A 19,671-nucleotide genomic window follows, 5' to 3' on the forward strand; every position below is an offset into this window, starting at 1 on the left:
AAAATCAGAGAAAATGGAACACACCTCAGCCCACTGGTAGCATCGATAACAAACTCATCAATCTCTCACAAGGCGAAACTGAACACATTTGAGAGGATTCCCGCCTCGCTGCGTCTTGGTTCTGTATCGTGGCAGTTGAGTAGAAGGAATGATTGTCTTCCTTCGATTGGTCTGGCTAAGGGAGACTAGCGGTTGAGGTGGGTCATTGCATGCGTATTGTTTTTCCTGCAGAACGCGTGTGTTTTAACTTCTCGCCATACTAATATTATGGCGCGCCAGAACGCATGGGAGTGTTAAATATTGACGCCAGGGACGATAATGAAGGGTTTCAGCGCTTCGTTCTGCAGCACCGCAAAGCTTTGTCCCACGGCATAACTGCTGCATTGCTAACTTATTGATCCCCTTAGCACAGGTTCCTCCTTATGCCGAATGGCCAGCCGCGAACCTCGGGGGCTCAGGGTCACATGCACCGCGCTTCCGGTCGATAAAAAGCATGCAGCAGGAGGTGGACACGCAACCAGGCTGCAGCTAGGCTTCAACCCTCCAGACAGAGTTTCTTCTCCCAGTACAACCCCTTGACGCACGACATTGTCACAGTTGTCCCTGTCGTGCGGCGCAATATTGTCGACATCCACACACAGTACCTGGGATGGAACCATCCGTCCAGATGATGCCTACTCTACCAGCACTGATCCAGAGGAGGGAGCATTTGCAATCTGTCATAAATAACATGGAGCACAGTATCCGAACCATGCTCACGTACACACGAGGCTTCCCAGACCACGCATCGGCAGTAGAGTTGGAAAAGATGCATTTGGAGCTACACGGTCGCAAGACTCTCTTCTTTAGATTGAACCAGGCTATTCTGTCCTTGAACACCAATGGAGCACTAGCGCATCTGTGAGTTTATGTTGGTGTATCCTTGACGCTTCATATTTACAAGCATTTTAGTGATACAACCACTGCTGCTGGCCAACCAGGTGTTGCGCAGGACGGCGGAGCATTCCAGCAACCCTGGCCGCAGTCAGCTTCAAATGGTCCTAGTCTAAATTTTGCAACGAATACTCGAGTTAACTGGCCAGCCACTGGTTCCAGTATGGTTCCCACACCACAGCCACCCATGATACCGAACAGCACGCAACCCCCGCATGTCACGGAGATGATATCCATCATGAAGTCAGGATCCATTCTACTGCCACCTCAGACGCTCTCACATGCTGTGGACACGGTCCAGAATATGAAACAAGTTTTCTCATCAAGTGGGTTATCCCGTTGATATAATATTCTCGCCGCACATCCCTATCTTCTAAGCAGGACTCACGGCAATGCAACCGATCGTATTGTCAGACAAGCAGAGAATGGAGTACGACCAGCTACTGGATCTTGTTCACAATATGGCTCAGGACCTTGATGCCAAGCTACCAGTGTATTGGATTCTTTTGAGATCGGACGATATGATCCGCAGGCTTGTTGCAATCGCGAGTAACGTTCGTGTTTGTGTGCATTTTATCGTGTTAAGTATGTTTTCTTTCCAGGTGTTAACTGTGGCACATCAAAGGGCTAGTTGTTCAACGGGGTCATCCCAGGTCATAATTGGGTTTTCTATTCTACAGGGCATGCTTAGCCAACTACAAAAGGCTACCCAGGATTTCGAACAAAGGTACCAGATGATGGAAGCCACCATCGCATCGCAACAAATGGGCGGTGGAATTACTGGTGATCTCCCGCATCAATCCTTCTCATTCACCGTTCCCAATATTGCTCCCCCCACTCAGCCTATCCCCCCAATCCGCATCCCAGATTTAACTGGGCTCATTACTCGCTGCAGCCAAGACCCCGTCTCCGGCGGCACATACGGAAACATTTACAAATGCATATACCATGGACCAGACGGCGATGTAGATGTTCGTGTTGATGTAACAGTTCTTCCATGTCTACTGACGTTTCACTCACTCGCAGGTTGCCGTCAAAGCAATTCGACCACAATTTATCAGTGATGAGGTATGTCCTATAGTAGGGTGCGCACCGATCTCGTTAAAAATTCTTAGGTTTTTCGGAGAGAGCTTGGGATTTGGAAGAGGTTGCGACATTATAGTATTTTGAAGTTCATGGGCACTACTTCGGACTTTGGCCCCTCTGTGGCTTTGGTTGCTCCGTGGATAGCCAATGGTACTCTGACGTCATTTCTCAAGCAGAACAACAAAACCCTCGCGCTGATCGATCGTCTGCGTCTGGTGAGAACTTTCTCATTTGCGCAGACTCGAGCTGATCGTTTCGTGGACAAGCTCCATGACATCGCCGCCGGCCTCAACTACCGTGGGTGAACACCCGCATTACATAGGAAAATGAATAATTGTCTATTCCAGTTCATACGTTTAGCTTGGCTGAAGGGGGACGTACGGACTTGAACCCCGTCGTCCACGGAGACCTCACTGGTGTAAGAGATCTCGTATTTCTTGCATCCCTCATATACTAATGATCAACTGCAAGACCAATGTCCTGATCGATAGAGATAGAAAGGCATATCTTGCAGATTTTGGCCTTTCGGGAACTTTAAAACAGTCGACCGGCATGACATACCTCGCGAAGATGAGTTGTCATCCAGGAGCAATGAGATGGGCAGCTCCTGAACTTCTTACTGGAGAGGAATCCTGTGCAGTCACCACTCAAAGTGACATTTACTCGTTTGGTAACATCATGCTCCAAGTCAGTTGCCATTCCGTCTTGCTAATGCAGCTTGCTAACTCGTCCTGCAGGTTTTGACGGGGAATGTGCCTTGGCCTCACTTGACCCGTGAAGCCGCAATCTTGCGTAAAGTGATATTTGAGGGGGAAATACATCCTCGTCCAAATGACAGTTGTATCACCGACCAGCACTGGAATTTTATGACCCGTTGCTGGTCTATCATACCCATTGATCGACCTCCTGCCAAAGCAGCACTTCAATTTCTTGGTCACGAGCTGCGGTCGAAGGGTGGTTTAGTCACAGATACTTTTACGTTCGACGATCATCGGTCTCCACGATCTTCCCGCACCAGTTCCTCTTCTCTTTCATACCCACACGCCCGAACGGAACACTTTCTGGGAGCCCCGCCGCAAGAGCACGCCGCAGTTTCGATTGCGGGGCCATCTGGAATCAATTCTTTGCGGGAGGATCCTTTGGTCCCTGGTACGCGTCGTGCTGATGTACTAGAGTTCATTTCGCTGACCACTCACCACAGGCTGCCAGTGGATGAATCAAATGCACTGATACACTCCTTCTGTGGCCCACGATCACTCAATACATACCGTTTCGTTCGATGACATGAGTCTCTTCGCCACTCGGAGCTGGCACTGAGCTTTGTATAGTTTATGATGTGTCGTCTGACTTTCCACCGACGCACAAGATGATGTGTGTATTAGAACTAATTAGAATGAGGATGGTATGCACATATCATACATTCACAATCCATTTTGCCTGTAGCGAACAAGCTCAACTGAGGATCTCTCATCCCGAATCGATAAGGGTGACAGTCGCTGAGAAACCATCATTGTAGTGGTGGACGAGGGGGCGATGGTATCAAGATCCTGTGCGAGGAGTTACCTCATGCACGGTTGTACTCGAGTGCTCGTGGGCTGTGTGATATCGTGAGCCCCATTGTAGCCTGCCCCTGTCTTCCTGTTTCTGTTGTATTCATGTGGCCTCTTGCCGTTTTCCGTTTGAATGATGGACCAGACTATAGTCCGAGATCGGTTTTTAGCCCGGTCCAAGAATGGAGATTAGAATGAAAGAAAATAGGTTCCGAAACACACCTCCCCAGCCACACCAGTAACGCTGACCACGAACTCACCAATCCCTTGCAAGATAAAACCTGAACACGTTTGAAAGAATCCCTGGATCGCTGCGCCGCCTGGGTCCTGGATCACTTGCGCGGATTGTGTGTTGAGCTCGGGATTGATACCAAGTTGGACGTTGAACACGGACACCCAGGAAGAGGGGTATTGTTGGGGTATTGTATTGAAAGTGGTGATCTAGAGATGAGGCGAAGCGATGACTGGTCTTGGATCAACAAACGTACATGGCAACACTTAATGTCTGTCCTGACCTTTGGGGAGGTCTTCGGTGGTAGTGCCGGAGGTCCTGGTGCAGTGGCTGGAGTCCTGGTTCGCATAGTGTAGGCACGCATGTTCACGGTATAGCAGTCCTTAGATCCCATCCATCTGCTGCCTGTCGAGGTTGGCCTTGCTGTCCTGCGGGGGGAGAGCCCCTGGTGTCTGAGCCCGTCTCCGGTCCACCTGTACCGTCATTGATTCAAGCTTCATCTCCGCCCTTTGATGCTCTCGAGCCTGGATGCTTCATGCGTTATGAAGTGGTGCATGAGATCGGGGCAGCCCAACCCAAGCTTGCATCCTCTCGCGGACGTGCACGCTGCCATCAGTGGGCCAGTGAGTTCTTGCTGGCGATTATGCTGATTCCGGTACTTTTACATAGTCATATATTGTTATAAGGGTCTTATAAGACTATATCTGCGGCTCACTGGTTCTCTGATGGCAGCTTTCAGTCCAGACGTTGCAGCCTTGGCCTGGGTTCCCCCGAAAACTATTTATTCCCCTTCTCAGGATCCGAATACTTCAATACGTTGGCCCGTAAGTTGTCACGGTTATTAGCGGGAGTGAAACTCCAAAAACTGGTATTCTCCCCTTGAAGGTTGCCAAGGGAAACTAGACCAACCTCTGAGCTCCAGGTCTCCTAAGTCAAGACTGTCAAGCCATCTCTCGCTCTCGCACTCGATGCCTTTGCAAAGACAGACTGTGTACAGGTTCTCTTTCGACGATATTCGAAGAGGTGTTTGTGCTACTGCAAGGTCAGATCATATTCAGCGGGACATTTTCAGATTTCCTCACCCGACATCTCAACACTTCGTTTTAGTCCCCGTCACGGTAACACCCAAAGACGGCCTCAGTGGCACAGCTTCATTTTTCCTTATGTAATCCTGTATCTGCCAGCTGCCCTTATGTATTGCGCTTCCAATCGGTAAACGAGCACCTGTCTCAGATTAAACTGCCTTCGCAGCTTGAGATGGATGTGCAATCGAGCTCTAGTCAGGCGACACCTCCGGACACCTTTTCTTCTTCAAGGACGACCGATGTTAATGCACCGCACCTTCACGGTCCCCCCCGTCCAGCAGCGCAACATCGTCGACTTCAGATAGGCGCTCCATACATCATACTTGGGAACCTTACCCTCGCAGAACTGATGCGGAATAAGCAGAAGTTGAAATCTGCGATAAATGGCATTGACCAAGGTATTGAAACTATACTCGCGGAAACGGGAGGCTGCCCAGATGAAGAATGTTCCAAGCAATTGAACAAGATGCGCACCGAACTGTCCGGCCACAAGGCTCACCTCGCTAAAGTTAGACAGACCATAGAGCGAGTGACTTCAAATACCAATGGCGTGCCTGGGAGAAATCTAGTGGATATGTGAGTCATGTTGGCCCTTCGTTGAAGCTTCCGATTTACACGGATTCTAGTAATACAATAGCCACTGCTGGTCAACTAGGTGTTATACAAGGCGCCGGAGCATTCCAGCAACCCCAGCCGTCAACCAGTCCTGCTCCAAATGGAATGAACCCCGGAGGTAGCGGTCCTTCGACGGCGGTACCGCAAATTACTCCTTGGGTCTCGGATGAGCAGTCGGGAATGCCTAGCACACCTCAAGGAGCCTTCCCAAACCAAGTGCCGACGGCTGGTCCCAGCATAGCTCCCGCACCGCAGGCACAGGCATCCATGATGCCCGACGGGATGCGACCCCCACAGATAGGCTAAGATGAAGCCCGTCATCCAGTCAGGTCCCATCCTTCCACCGACTGAGGAGCAATTCTCACAAGCAAGGGTCGCGATTCAGAAAATGAAACAAGTTTTCTCATCATATGGTTCGTCCTGTTCACATCATCGCCGCATATTCTAATTCGGTGCAGGACTAGTCGAACTGCAGCAGCAAGTGGTGGCAGATGACCAGCAAATGGAATATGACGAACTGCTACAGCAGGTTCACAAGATAACCCGGCGTCTTGATGAGAAACTGCCATTGTACTGGATTACTTTGAAATCGGACGATGTAATTCGCGAGCTCGTTGCAATTGTAAGCTCCCTCTACGTGTCTAAATTTTGTCGCGTTGAGCATGTCGTCTTTCTAGGTGTTGATGGTGGAACGTCAATGGGAGCGTTGTTCAAGGGGGTCACCCCGGTTCATAATCGGTCTTCACACTCTAAAGAACATGTCTATACAACTACGAAAGTCTATCAAGGTCTTCGAACAAAGGCATCCGATGATCACTACCGCCGTCGCATCGCAACAAATGGGTGATGGACTTACTGGTCATCGACCGTCCTCGATTACCGCTCCCAATATCCCTCCCTCCGCTCAGCTTACGCCCCGTCAAACCAACCAGTCTCTCACACCTTCCGTTGCTCTGTCAAAAATCCGCCCCAAAATTCTCATTCCAGATTTAACTGGGCTCATTACCCGATGCAACAAAGACCCCGTTTCCGGCGGGGCATACGGAAATATTTACAATTGTATATACCACGGACCAGACGGCGATGTAGAGGTTCGTGTGGATGTTACAGTTCTTCCACGTTTAATGACGTGTAACTCACTCGCAGGTTGCCGTCAAAGCAATTCGGTCACAATTCTTCAGTGCCAAGGTAATGTTCTATGGCATGGAACGGTGAGATCTGAGTCAGCTTTTTTTAGGCTCTTCAGAGAGAGCTTGGGATTTGGAAAAGGTTACGACATTGTAATATCTTGAAGTTAATGGGTACTACTTCGGACTTTGGTCCGTCTGCGGCATTGGTTGCTCCGTGGATAGTCAACGGCACTCTGACATCGTTTCTTAACCACAACAACGAGACCCTTACACTGCTTGAACGTCTGTTTCTGGTGAGCACTTTAAGTGCGTTCCCTATTTGCGCCTTCGAGCTCACTGTTTCGTGTTCAAGCTCCGTGACACTGCCGCCGGCCTTAACTACCGTGAGTGAAGGCGCGCATGTGCATAGAAATATATATATATGATTACCTCTAGTTCATACGTTCAGCTTCACTGAAGACGGACACACAACCTTGAATCCAGTTGTCCACGGGGACCTCACTGGTGTAAGATTCCTCATTTGTTCCATCCCTCATACTAATGATCAACTGCAAGAACAATGTCCTCATCAGTGGCGATAAAAAAGCATATCTTGCGGATTTTGGCCTTTCCGGAACTTTGCATGCGTCGACCGGCATGACGTACCTCGCGAAGATGAGCCATTGTCCAGGAGCAGTGAGGTGGACAGCTCCTGAACTTCTTTCTGAGGATGAATCAGCCTCTGCAGTCACCACTCAGAGTGACATTTACTCCCTTGGTAGCATCATGCTTCAAGTAAGTCGTGTCTTCTTACTAATGCAGCTTTCTAACCCAATGAACCTGCAGGTTTTGACGGGAAACGTGCCTTGGCGTCACTTGACTAAGGAGGGCACAATCGCGGTTAGAGTGTATGAGGGTACAATACATCCTCGTCCAGACGACGAACGTATCAGTGACCAGCACTGGAATTTTATGGTCTCTTGTTGGTCGAGGACACCCAACGATCGGCCTTCTGCCAAAGAAGCACTTCAATTTGTTGTCAGCCAGCTGAGCTTGCTGTAATTGAGCGAATGATGTGATTTACTATTGCATACACGATAGTGCCGGTGAATCATTTGCTATACTATCTATATAATACTATAACATGTACAGTGCTTATATATTTTTGGTGCACGATGACAGGATTCCCCGTCAGACCGACACTGGTACTAATCTACTACTTACTAGTTGTGATGTTGTCCTTTCTCTTCAACCCACAACGCATACAGACTTGTGGGCTTATAAGCGGCAATCTCCGATTTCATTTACTTACAAGCATTTCCATCAAAGTGAAATCGAATTTACTACATACGATGGTCTCCACGGCGTTGATCTCATCCGTTCCACAATATGTCTCTGTTGAGGAGCACAGAAATATAGTGGGATCGACTCCTGCATCGTTCAATGACATCCCTCCTGTTCTGCGCCACAAAGAGGATAACGTACGCGTTACGCTTGATCCCCCCCTCCATACATTCACCGAACAAGATTGCGCGAATGGAACATTGTTCGTGATCGAGAGGTATTTAGATCGGTGAATCGCCAGTTATCTCACCGATCTGACGTTTTGCCCCTCGCAGTGCCCTTGTCTTCATGTCTTCCACCGGGGTTGGATTTCAGGTCCCATACCCTGCCATCACCTTGCACGCCATTGCGCGTCCAGAATCTGGACCGTCAATATATTGTCAGCTAGACGAGCTCGTCGGAGAACTCGCAGCAGCTGAGTCACCTGAAAATGATGATGCCGCCAACATGCGAGAGTTGAGCATTATCCCATCCAACCCTGCTTCTCGTAAGTGATCTAAGGTCAAAACACACCACACAAGCTGACAGTAGTCATCCGATCAGTGGAGTCGATATTTGAGGCAATGTCTGTCTGCGCCTCTCTCCACCCAGATCCAAATATGTCAGATGACGATGACTTGGAAGAAACGTTTGTTGATGAAAGTGCCTTCGAGACATTTACGGGCGAAGAGGGCGAGGAACTCAGTGAGGTTGGCCGGGTGCGCAGTGATTTCGTCAACAACAGTCGTTATGCACCGTACTAGACACTTCACGCAGGCGGCTCTCGAGCATCTGGAGTCGATCATCGATGATCCATACCATCCAGACAAGAATGACGTCAACGGCGCTGGCGAGGATGTCGAAAGCGAAGGGGAAGGGGAACGATGATCGGCTACCAGTTCTGAACGTTGATATTTAAAACAAACGGCATGAGCAAAAGTATCTATTTCATCAAGGATCAAACACATAATCGAGACACCCAGTACATAACTATTCGATCATCAAACCATATCAGTCTTGATTTTACGACCTGAAACCGAAACCCCGAACATCAGCAGGCAGTGTTGTTTTTGGTGTGGCAGTCGGCAACGGTCCCCAGTCAAATGCGGCAGCGGGTGCCTTTGGTGCGGGCGTTGGAGAAGCCTCGAGACTCTCCAACTTCAGCATGGTCGCCGATTTAGCTGAAGATCCATGTCTTGGTGTTCGGTGTGTGCGACGCGAAGAGGACGCTGTGTATGACGCAGAATCATCGTAACTGATGGACGTTTCTGGCGACCACCCGGGCGTGAACGTAGGCGTTTTGAACGCAGGCAAGGCGCCCGTAGGAAGTGAAATAAGCCCAGCAGGAGTAGATGTCTCAGGCGCTCGTGTAACTCCTGCCCTGCTTGGCGTTAGGAATGATGTAGGCGTAGGATTGGAGACTGTTTTGTTGTTAAGCAAGGGTTCTTTCCTCGCCGCCAGCAGAGCCCGTTTCAACTTCTGCGCAGAGCGTTCCGCATTCAATGCAGCAGCCGTGGTAACTGCTACATGGGGAATCATGCTCGATGGTTTCTTAGCGCCTGATTCTGAGAGTCGTTTGTCTCGTGAACTAAGGACGTCAGAGGACAAGTCCAGCTTATTCATTCGCTGCTGGAGCTTGGCGACATCCCCGCTTTGTTGCGTGATTTTGATGTCAATGTTGCGGAAGGTACGGTTCACGGTGTCCAAAGATGGTGCCCTGTAAGCAAGGTATGAGACGTCGGCGGGTGCGCAAAAATGGACAACGAACTTTAGACTGGGTTTGCCTTGCTTTAACTCAGCGATCCTCTTCTTAGAGGATTGCAGGTGGTCCTCGAGCTTTTGCACACGGTCTCTCATTGCCTGTCCACGAAATCAGTATATTGTCCAGTCAATCACCGAGAGAGAACTGTACCCGTATATCCCTCCGCAGTTGCGACTGAGTCTCCAGATATTCTGGTCCAAGCGTTCTGATCTTGAGCATCTTCGCAAATTCACTGTCCGTCTGCGCTCGGCTAAATCGAATAATCTCCTCCTTTCTCGTTCCGGCTATATCCCACGAATCAGACTCTGGTGTTCGTAATCTCAGCATGAACAACCAACCTTTTAACATACAGCTCTCAAGCTCCTTCAGTGACTGTTTAAGAAGCTTCCGTTGCTCCTTTATTTCTGTGATGTCGCTCTGGACTCCAGTCATTACACGACCATACTCCTGGATGTCGCCGGGCGCCCATTTTGTTGCATCTCTAAGGTCTGCTTTCACGTGTGATTGTCCTGGTGCTTTCTTTGACTTGAGTTCCGCGGCCTGCTGCGTTGCACGCGCGGCCATGGTTTTTAACTGACCACAGGTTAAGCCTTCAGTTCCAATTTTCGTATCGCGAACTTACATTGTCGAGTTCCCAAGTTAGACGTGAGACCATAAACGAGCACTCTGACTGCATCCCTTGCTCGATAGGCGGAGTTGGTGGGGATATGGAAGGAGGGGGAACTGCAGGTAGCAACGGGCCTGGAGACAGAGACATGGGAGTAGCGGGTACAGCACCAGGTGGCTTGAAGCCACCGAAAACGCTAGAAGGTGGAGGAGTAAGAGCAGGAGACGCTTCCGGAGTTTTGACTGGCATGCCGAAGGTGCTGGGAGACGCCGGAGTCGCACTGGGACTCTCGCTCGGCTTCGTAAAACCAAAGAGGCCCGCAGGAGGGGGCGTAAAGACTGGCGGCGTTGGAGTCCGAGTTGGAGCTGGAGCACCGAAAATGCTAGACGGTACAGGTGGTAAAGCACCGAAGATGCTAGACGGTGCAGGCGGCAGAGCGCAGAAGATCGGTGCAGGCGGCAGAGCACCGAAGATCGGCTTTGGAGGTAGTGTAAACGCTGGCGGCATAGGCAACGTCGTAATTTCTGGTGCACTCGCGCTCTTGCCAAAAAGACCCGGAGGCATTCCAGGCCGAGAAGACGAATCAGACTCCACCTCCTGCTTCATGGGTGGTACCCATGCGCCGAATTGCGGTCTCGGTGAGGCAGGATGCGGCACCATAGCTGGAGGCACTGATTTTGACACTTGGGGTAGAAAAGTGGGAGCTTCCGTATCTCCGGTGAGGGGGGCACTCGCAAGAGGTGAGCTTTTGACCGGTCGGGTACCCGTCCTGGGAGTCATAGAGAATGGGGAGGAGGCGGGAGGCTTTGGAAGAGGCGAAGCCACGGGAGATGTAGCATGTTGAGACTCAGGTATGGGTGATCCAGGGTGGTGTAGTGCTGTGCTCCCTAACTGGAGAAATTCTTTGAGGCGGAGGGGAAGGCGACCTTGACAATGTGATGGTCGGTAAATCCCCTTTTGGAGTGGTTGATCGAGACCTGGCAGCAGATGATGGGATGGAAGGAGGAACCGTTGTCGGCTCAGCCTTCCCCTCTTGAGTCTGCTCTTCTGGCTCTTCCTCCTGCTCTTCTTGCTCTTGCTCTAACTCTTTCTCCAACTCTTTCTCCAGCTCCTTCTCCAGTTCTTTCTCTCGTTCTTCCAGCTCTTCCTCTTCCCGCTCGTCCTGCTCATCCGGCAACTCAGACTCCTCCGATTCATCATCAGAAATAAACGACTCGGTGTCGTCCTCAAGCTCTCCATCCTCATCCGAATCTTCAACAGTCGAATCCTCAGCACCCTCAGCTGCATCTTCAGCAGAAATATCGACGAAGGATGACGCCGTCGAAGAAGAGATGGACTCCAAAGAAGGTTCGTGAGGCAAAGTCCCCTTGCCTTTCGCCTCCTGCGCTTTCTCCTGGACCGCGGGCGTTGGCGGAGTGGTTGCTCTCGTTGGAGTCGCCTCTTCCTTTACAGTCCCCGCCTTTGCAACGGGCGTAGTAGGCGTAGGCGGTTCCTCTGCCTTGACACTTGTAACCTCTTTGGCAGGCGTCTCAGGCTCAGCGTTGAACACCTTGACAGATTCCGTCTTCGTAGGTTCCTTCGCAGGTTCCTTCGCATCGTCACTAGTGCTCTTCAACAGCTCGCCAAACGACTTTGGTGCACCCGAAAACGCGCTGAAACCTCCACCTGTATCTGATGCAAAAGCACTGAAACCACCCGTTGAAGGTGCCGCGAAGACTGACTTGGGTGGGCTAGATGGGCTCTTGAACGCTCCTCCTGGCATGGATGTTGTACCGAATGCATGTGTGCTGGTAGCTGCTGGAGAACCGGGGGTGGTAGTCCCGAAGGGGCCCTTCGTTATAGCGCCAGGCATCGACGACTGACCGAAAGCAGGAGCCCCAGTGGTAGGCTTGAGCGGTGTCGACGGCGTAGTCGTTGCAAGAGTAAATGCAGAGACGTGTGGCTGCGCTGGCGGCTTGAAAAACGGAGAATCTTTCACTGGCTCTCCCAATCCGAATCCAGAGGAGGGTTTCAACGAGAAAGCGGATGAAGATGACTTCAAAGCGCTGAAGGCGCCCGTCGTTGGAGCTGGCGCTGAGCTCTTGAATCCAGACTCAGCTTCTTCACCCCTCTGTGTGACAGGGGAAGGAGATAGACTTTCGTCGCGTGGTACAGAAACTTCGCGTGGTGTGTTGATTGTGAGGGTAGGTTTTGGTGCATCGGGTTTTGTGGCATTGGTTGGTGTACTGGCCCATACCGACTTCTGAGCACCTGCATTGGAAGCAGCAGCTCCGAATGCACTTGGGGCATCTGCTGCAAACGCGGCAAAGCCTCCGGAAGCAGGCGCTGTTGTGGGTGCAGCAGTGGCAGCTGCTCCAAAGCTCGCTTTGCCAAAAGCTGGCGTTCCAAAGCTAGATTGTCCGAACCCAGACTGTCCAAAACCAGTCTTCCCAAAGCTAGAGTTAGATGTAGCTTCAAATCCGTTATTGCCGAATCCAGAAGTAGATCCAAATGCTGCAGTGGTTGCGGGGGCCGCACTTCCAAACGCCGATGAGGTTGCTGGGGACGCACCTCCAAATGCTGATGTAGTCGATGTGCCACCAAATCCACCGAATGGGCTCTTTTGCTGACCCGCGTTGTTTCCAAAAGCTCCAAAGCCAGTTCCAGGCTTGATGAGTCCACCTCCAGACGAATCACTTGCAGGAGAGGTTTGAGTCATTGCGGCGCTCCCGAATATAGAGGGCCTTGAATCAGCACTCTGAGGTGCAGGGTCACCACCACCGAGCGAGAGCATCCCAGCAAAGGCGGGTGTGTCATCTGCCATGCTATCTTCTGCAGGAGTCGGTGCTGGTGCACTCTGCGGAGGCGCAGTAGTTTGTGCTCCTCCAAACCCAAACTCTGTTTGTCCAAATTTTGAGGGCCCAACATTACTAAATGCCCCAAACCCTCCTGATTTAGGTGTGGTATCGAAAGCAGACTTCGCAGCTTGGCCAAACGGTGAAGTTGATGGAGCGGCAGATCCAAACGCAGGTGCAGCTTGTCCGAATGATGACTGGCCAAATGACGGTTGGCCGAAAGATGGCTGAGCAAATACTGACGTTGGCGACGTTTGTCCAAACGCAGATGTAGTCCGCTGGCCAAATGCATTGGTTGTTGATATCTGGCCGAAGGGAGATTGACCGAAAGATGTCTGTCCAAACGAAGGCTGCTTCCCGAACGCGGACGCCTGACCAAAATCAGGGGCTGTCTGGCCGAAAGGTGACGTGCTGGCAGGTGCGGACGTGGATGGAGGAGTGGGTTCGATAGGAGACGCATGCATGTCGTTCGACGGCTCCCGCATGATTGCGGTTGGAACGGCTGAGAGTGTCGGAGCACTTCATCGTCGTTCCCGACGACTGAGTTACCATGCCTGGGTAAGGTGTTCCCTTGATGTTGAGGACATGCCAACCTGCTATTGTCCCATCCGATACATATGCGTACATGACAGGTGAAGGTGGCAACTGGACACCCTCCCCGGACGCGCTCGTATGGTGGAACGGCTCGGTGCTAGTTAAATCAAGCTCTAGGCCAATGAGGACAGTGTCGTTCATGTCCTTGTCTAGTGGGAGGCTGGGCGTCGACGTTTCCTCAAGTGACAGATTCGACCAGTTCTCTCCTACACATCCAAGCGCCCCAATATCTGATGAAGTACTATCTCCCACAAACAACAGTATCTTCGCGGGATCCCACCCACGCAAACACACAATGAACGCACCAGGTGGACGCAGCCCGGGCGAAGGGAAATACGGAGAGGAGAATTTCAGGTCTTGTGCGGAATTGGATTTGGCGTCAAGGGAGACATGAAAGTGTGTTTGTTCGACATCTGGGTTAAGAGGCAGCTGCGCGTAGATCGCGTGGAAAGACGAAGCGGACAGCCAAGTCGTTGATATGACGGAGGCATTAGAAGCTGATGGTGGGGTTGGAATGCTCGACTTGGGAGCGGAGGTAGAGGTAGGGGCGTATGTGACGATAGAACCGCTTCTCATACCCAGCGCAAGTTGCTTGCCCTTGGGGGACCAGGATACTGTGCAACAGTCAAAATATCATCATGACATCACAAGAAGATACGCACTTGATGCGGGAATAGTATTGGGTGAGCTACCTGCTACCCAACCCCCTACAGATACAAGCTTCTGGAGGTCGAGAAGCTCTACTGCCAATGCATTTGAGCCACCTTGGGAATCCCGTAAGATAGCCACAAGCTCGGTAAGGTCTCCTGTATTTGGAGATATTGAAACAATGGAAGATGAAGACACAGGAGGAAGTGAGTAAATGGGAGTGACGGAAGTGTCTCCAGGGGAGAATAGGTGTTCTGTGGCGTAAGCCATGATCGATCCCTCAGCAAATCCAACAACCAGTCTGGAGTCATTGCATGCAAATACAATAATATTTGGAGTGGCGGCACCCAAATAAACCTTCCTTTGAGGCTGATACGTTTGGTCATCTGTATCGCTAGCAGTGGTAAATGCAGAGCGAAGGTCGCTGAGTGGCGACAGCACGAGGGCTACAAGGACGCAACTCAGAACTATCTACAGAGCGTATGAAATCTATACATACTGGTTCCGGAATCAGAATCCCGGGCGACTGCTGCAAACCATCCTCGAGAGTTGGCAACCGCGAATAAGGAGGCCCTGCCTGGGATGGGTGAAAGGTTTATGGGTTCTTTTGAAAGGCGAACACGGGCTCGCTTATTCAGTTGTCGAAGCACAATGAACTAAATGATCAATAATTAGAGAAATAAGACACAAGTAAAGATGAACGCACGTCAGCATCCTTCTCCCCCGGTTCAGATGACGCTGTTTGAACAGGAGGAGGAACTGTGGGTTGAATTTGTGAGATATTTGACATGGAAAGCAGTTCAGAAAGCCTTTTTCTGGCTCAGATATGTTCGCAAGATTCAAAGAAGCCTGGACTAGGATAAACGAGAACGCGGAAAGGAGGAATCGGTCAGTAGGCAATTCAAGAAAGAAATGAGTCACGTGCAACATACACTCCTTATTGCAATTGCAGTCCATAAGTATGCGTACTATATGCGTCTTAAACATTCCGCGCCCGCGCAGTTTGCAGATCCACAACTCAAAATCTACTCGGATTCAATCGAGCGCTTCTTTTCTACTTGATTTCGCACCATGATCCTAGTACATGAAACAAGAACGAATATTCATCCCATTTAGTTCCCGCACCTCGTGCTGCACAAGGTCAACAGCATAATACACGGGCAAAGCGCAAAAACAAAGAACAGTACTAGTACAGCAACATAGCGCTGATACGGTATAACGGGTGCCTGCGAAGGCAAAACTCATGACATCGAACCCAAGTGCTGTGGCTCGTACATCTGGTAATCTTGGGCGTATAACTGCATTTGACCGATCCACTGGAAACCTGTGGTGAGAGCGTCAGCAAAACGAACTTTTATAGCGGCATCAGCGTCATGCGTACCAGGGACCAAGGTATCCTGCCACAAAGGATCAACCATGATCCTTGCTGATTCCAAAAGAGGGTGAAGAAAAACAACTGAAGTAGGGGGAGGATGAAGACGGATGGTCGTTGTACGAAGGGGTATCTGCAACTAGACCATCATCACTCAACCACAGCAAGCTCAGTTCGCAATCAACAAATTGAAGTGCTTCTTCGGCGGGGGGTCGATTGGTGGGTGTCTGAGACCAGCAACGGGTCATGAAATTCCATTGCTGGTCGGTAACACGATCGTCGTCTGGACGAGGATGTATTTCCCCCTCAATGATTACCTTCCTCAAGATTGCAGCTTCACGGTTCAAGTGGGGCCAGGGCACTTTTCCCGTCAGGACCTGCAAGACCAGTTAATAAACTGCATTAGCAAGAGGGAACGACTTACTTGAAGTATAATCCCACCAAAGGAGTAAATATCACTCTGAGTGGTGATCGCAGAGTCTGATTCTTCCTCAGAAAAAAGTTCAGGAGCTGTCCACCTCACTGCTCCTGGACGACAGCTCATCTTCGCGAGGTACGTCATCCCGGGCAATTTGGTCAAGGTTCCCGAAAGGCCAAAGTCTGCAAGATATGCAGTGCCATCGCTACCGATGAGGACATTGGTCTTGCAGTCGATCGTTAGCATGAAGAATTAGAAGAGATGGGGGGGCCTTACACCAGTGAGGTCTCCGTGGACGACTGGATTGGAATGTGTATGTCCGTCTATAGTAAGGCTAAATGTATGAACTGAGTGTCCGATATATTAATTCTTGCCATGCGGGTCCCTGCATTTACTCACGATAGTTGAGGCCAGCGGCAACGTCGCAGAGCTTGGGTACAAAATGATGAGCTCGAACGCGCAAACCAAGAAAGTCCTTAAAGGTCTCACCAGAAGAAGACGATCACGCAGCGTGAGAATTTCGTTTTTCTCATCGAGGAACGACGTTAGAGTGCCGTTGACTATCCACGGAGCAACCAGAGCCACAGAAGGGCCAAAGTCCGAAGTAGTACCCATGAACTTCAAAATATTACGATGTCGCAACCTCTTCCAAATCCCGAGCTCTCTCCGAAATACCTAAGAAGACTGATCAAAACTGTCTGTTCCATGCCACAGAAAATTACCTCAGCAGTGAAGAATTGCGGTCGAATTGCTTTGACGGCGACCTGCGAGTAAGTGATACGTCAGTAAACGTAAACGTGGAAGAACTGTAACATCCGCACGAACCTCTACATCACTACCTGGTCCATGATATATACATTTGTAAATATTTCCGTACGTGCCGCCAGAGAGAGGGTCTTGGCTGCATCGGGTGATGAGCCCAGTTAAGTCTGGGATGGTGATCGAGGGAGTAAGCTGAGTGGAGGGAAAGACATCGGAAGCGGTAGGTGGGGTGGATGGCACCCAGTTGGGAAATAATCCTTGATGTGCGCTGGGCATACCCGACTACTCATCCAGAACCAAAGAATCGTCAACACTTCACAGATCTACCATAGAAGACCACTAACTCCAAGATTCATTCCAAAACTTGGAATGGGATAGGCTGACTGTGACCAGGGTTGCTGGGATGCTCCACCGCCTTGCATAACACCTGTTTGCGCCATAAGCTCCTGAATTTGAGCAGCTTGTTCACGAATCTGATTCAAAAGGTGTTCTCGTTCGCTAATGCTGACTTCTTAATTTGCACAAATCTGGAGACCAAATGAGCACGTACGGTAGGGTCCGACGTGGTTTGCGCCCAGGAATGACACATTCTTGAGCGGCACCCGTGCACCGTTTGCAGGTATCGTTATCGCCCCTGAATTCACACCGGACCTAGCGTGGTGGAGGTGTCTTGATATTTGAAATAGAGCAAAAAGATACCTTACCTTCAAGCTTTTGCACCGAGCACACGCACCTGATCTGTGTGATTTGTTAGTATGGATGTGGTGGAGTTAAATGGAGAGCGCACGGTTTCAGTTTGTTCGCGAGCTCTGGAAACTCCTGTAGTTTGGGTATCATAGTTCGAGGTTGGTCGTCGTCGTCGTCGTCATCCTCTCTATGGCGTTTTGAGCGACCGATACTGTCTAAGATCTGCGACTCGACCACGGATTGGCGAATATTAGGTGGTTGATAGGTGTAAGAAAACTGCATAGGAAACCCGTGACCTGAAGGGGTGGTGGAAGTCGCAGTAGGTTGATTGTGTACCTGGAGCGCTTGACGCTGGAGTGGCCTACTCCTCTACTCTGGCTATCGACTGACTCTCGTGCTGAACTTGCCTTGCTACTGCTTCCGAAGACTCTGACAACTCTGCCTCGGCTAAACCCGGCCCAAACACCGTCAAACCTCCCTCTGCTCTCACCCTCTGCCTAGGGGTCCCCTACTCCAACGCGTTCACCCCTGATGGGAAGGCGTTCTGATAGCCAGGACGAGTAGAATTGGCATTATAGCCTGCTGAAGTAAATGTGAACGAGGTTGAAACGGGATTGAGCAATCAAGTCAGGTTTGAAGTCATGGATGATGCTGCAAAGGAAGGAGAGTAGGCAGAAGCCGAATCGTGTTGATTTGATGCATGTGAGTTGTATTGAGGTAAAGAACCAAAAAGGTGTTGGGCACCAGAATGCCTGTGTAGATATCCTTGAGAGGTATCAGGAGATATGGGTCCTCTTCTTCAAGCTGCTGAGAACTGAATATCGTAGGCGATGTCTAAGACGACAGTATACTTATTATGTACGTACTGACCCGGGTGCAAGTGTATACTGTCTGTGATCTGAAAGGATGGCCATAGTCCATGAGGGCTCCGCGTAGCACTTGGACTTGAAATCTCGACATCTCTACAGTTGAATTGTTCTTGAATTGCAGGCCGGCATCCTTTTTACTGAACGCGGTGCACATGCACAGCCAACTGTCATCATTACTCTCATCTCTCTCAACAAACCACAATGACAGTCCCACATGATACCCAGTCCGCCGTACTCCTCGCCCACGTCGCGACACAATTGCAGCTCAATGTCTCCTTCCTCGAGTCTCAGAACTACATGTCTACCGAAGACGCCAGCACCATGCGTGAAATTGTATCACGACTACCCGGCGGCGCCGGTCAGTCAGTTGTCACAACCAGCGTCAGGGTTGTCAGTCCAGCTGTCATGCCTAGAGCGATCCCCCCTCCACCTGTTCAAGCGCCTGTGATCTCATCCTCTCCCTCACAGCAACCTAGATTCGCGAAAGCGACCTGGGCATACAACGAGGACGGTTCAGTGAGTTGCTTATCATTCATATCTTTGCAGTGTTTACTTTTGCAACCAGGAGCCAAACGATCTCTCGTTCTCTGCTGGCGAACTCATCGAGGTTGTCTCAGAGAAGAACCAAGATTGGTGGCTCGGTCGCGCACGCGGTCGGGAGGCTCTATTCCCGTCTAATCATGTCGAGAGATTAGACGCTTCTGCCCCTGCACAAGTTGATGGAGTTGCGACGACAGCGAAGAAACCGTACAGGCCATTTGGTGCCGCTTTGCATGGGATGGATAAGCCTCCCGCTGCGGGTGTAGGCGTCAACTCTGTTGGTCTGCAGGAAGCATCTGGTCAGGCGGAAAAGAAGAATAAATTCGGCAAGTATGGCAATACGGTATGTTCTTTCACCTTTATCACTATGGGCGTAAGTTCATACAGTTATATTTACCTAGATGGCCCACTCAGCTGCAGGAGGTGTCGGGTTTGGTGCTGGTAAGCAATTTATTAAAGAGAAATGTAGGTCGGATGTAATTAATACGCCCTTACAGGTGCTGCCATTGGCGGTGGATTAGTCAGAGCGATATTCTGATGGCGTAGCTTCGACTCATGGTTCGGAACTTTTGATATCTCATGGACCTGATATCGTGTCTTATTAATAAATATCCCCCCTGTATATTCCCCTGGGATTACTTCACA

General features: G+C 50.4%; 8 protein-coding genes across 8 annotated transcripts; 6 read left to right on the forward strand and 2 right to left on the reverse strand.

Annotated features, from left to right (window-relative positions):
* Positions 1–476: 476 nt before the first annotated feature.
* On the forward strand, positions 477–2,222 carry EDB91DRAFT_61174 (uncharacterized protein). Its single transcript, XM_041327876.1, has 7 exons — positions 477–900; positions 952–1,259; positions 1,312–1,478; positions 1,536–1,716; positions 1,776–1,904; positions 1,960–2,001; positions 2,049–2,222. The coding sequence occupies exons 1-6, from the start codon at positions 650–652 to the stop codon at positions 1,995–1,997; spliced, it is 1,074 nt and encodes a 357-aa protein (XP_041171265.1). The 5' UTR covers positions 477–649; the 3' UTR covers positions 1,998–2,001; positions 2,049–2,222.
* On the forward strand, positions 2,049–3,302 carry EDB91DRAFT_1061703 (kinase-like domain-containing protein; the record flags this gene model as incomplete). Its single annotated transcript, XM_041314473.1, has 4 exons — positions 2,049–2,229; positions 2,367–2,437; positions 2,491–2,706; positions 2,757–3,302. Coding segments are annotated over 4 exons (1,014 nt in total), but the record flags the coding sequence as incomplete, so codon positions are not given.
* A 2,086-nt stretch (positions 3,303–5,388) lies between these two features.
* Positions 5,389–6,756, forward strand: EDB91DRAFT_61120 (uncharacterized protein). Its single transcript, XM_041327875.1, has 5 exons — positions 5,389–5,462; positions 5,513–5,914; positions 5,960–6,123; positions 6,179–6,592; positions 6,648–6,756. The coding sequence occupies exons 2-5, from the start codon at positions 5,809–5,811 to the stop codon at positions 6,714–6,716; spliced, it is 753 nt and encodes a 250-aa protein (XP_041171267.1). The 5' UTR covers positions 5,389–5,462; positions 5,513–5,808; the 3' UTR covers positions 6,717–6,756.
* Positions 6,757–6,759: 3 nt separating this feature from the next.
* EDB91DRAFT_1061690 (kinase-like domain-containing protein) lies at positions 6,760–7,672 on the forward strand (the record flags this gene model as incomplete). Its single annotated transcript, XM_041314471.1, has 4 exons — positions 6,760–6,941; positions 7,080–7,137; positions 7,187–7,405; positions 7,457–7,672. Coding segments are annotated over 4 exons (675 nt in total), but the record flags the coding sequence as incomplete, so codon positions are not given.
* On the forward strand, positions 7,457–8,873 carry EDB91DRAFT_1166420 (regulator of volume decrease after cellular swelling-domain-containing protein). Its single transcript, XM_041319994.1, has 4 exons — positions 7,457–8,171; positions 8,230–8,441; positions 8,498–8,652; positions 8,711–8,873. The coding sequence occupies exons 1-4, from the start codon at positions 7,786–7,788 to the stop codon at positions 8,819–8,821; spliced, it is 864 nt and encodes a 287-aa protein (XP_041171269.1). The 5' UTR covers positions 7,457–7,785; the 3' UTR covers positions 8,822–8,873.
* On the reverse strand, positions 8,874–15,306 carry EDB91DRAFT_1166425 (uncharacterized protein). Its single transcript, XM_041319995.1, has 22 exons — positions 15,085–15,306; positions 14,878–15,034; positions 14,393–14,824; positions 13,678–14,344; positions 13,637–13,655; positions 13,213–13,612; positions 13,173–13,179; positions 12,883–13,136; positions 12,820–12,861; positions 12,714–12,795; positions 12,603–12,692; positions 12,455–12,581; positions 12,281–12,412; positions 11,995–12,256; positions 11,934–11,973; positions 11,578–11,909; positions 11,229–11,553; positions 10,318–11,185; positions 10,034–10,268; positions 9,846–9,979; positions 9,702–9,793; positions 8,874–9,650 (listed from the first exon to the last, which is right to left on the reverse strand). The coding sequence occupies exons 1-22, from the start codon at positions 15,166–15,168 to the stop codon at positions 8,957–8,959; spliced, it is 5,475 nt and encodes a 1,824-aa protein (XP_041171270.1). The 5' UTR covers positions 15,169–15,306; the 3' UTR covers positions 8,874–8,956.
* A 313-nt stretch (positions 15,307–15,619) lies between these two features.
* Positions 15,620–17,899, reverse strand: EDB91DRAFT_1254399 (kinase-like domain-containing protein; the record flags this gene model as incomplete). The annotated part of the gene is made up of 13 exons (XM_041323816.1): positions 15,620–15,702; positions 15,760–15,883; positions 15,936–16,127; positions 16,175–16,393; positions 16,445–16,515; positions 16,568–16,598; positions 16,658–16,843; positions 16,891–16,932; positions 16,994–17,212; positions 17,275–17,428; positions 17,481–17,581; positions 17,635–17,668; positions 17,718–17,899. 13 exons carry the CDS (start codon positions 17,897–17,899, stop codon positions 15,620–15,622), a joined length of 1,638 nt encoding a protein of 545 aa, XP_041171271.1.
* A 788-nt stretch (positions 17,900–18,687) lies between these two features.
* Positions 18,688–19,564, forward strand: EDB91DRAFT_1061692 (SH3-domain-containing protein; the record flags this gene model as incomplete). Its single annotated transcript, XM_041314472.1, has 4 exons — positions 18,688–19,002; positions 19,052–19,369; positions 19,428–19,467; positions 19,524–19,564. The coding sequence occupies 4 exons, from the start codon at positions 18,688–18,690 to the stop codon at positions 19,562–19,564; spliced, it is 714 nt and encodes a 237-aa protein (XP_041171272.1).
* Positions 19,565–19,671: the final 107 nt, after the last annotated feature.

The sequence above is a fragment of the Suillus paluster genome (genome assembly GCF_016628075.1).
Source record: "Suillus paluster strain FC165 chromosome Unknown EDB91scaffold_107, whole genome shotgun sequence".
NCBI classification, from domain to species: domain Eukaryota; kingdom Fungi; phylum Basidiomycota; class Agaricomycetes; order Boletales; family Suillaceae; genus Suillus; species Suillus paluster.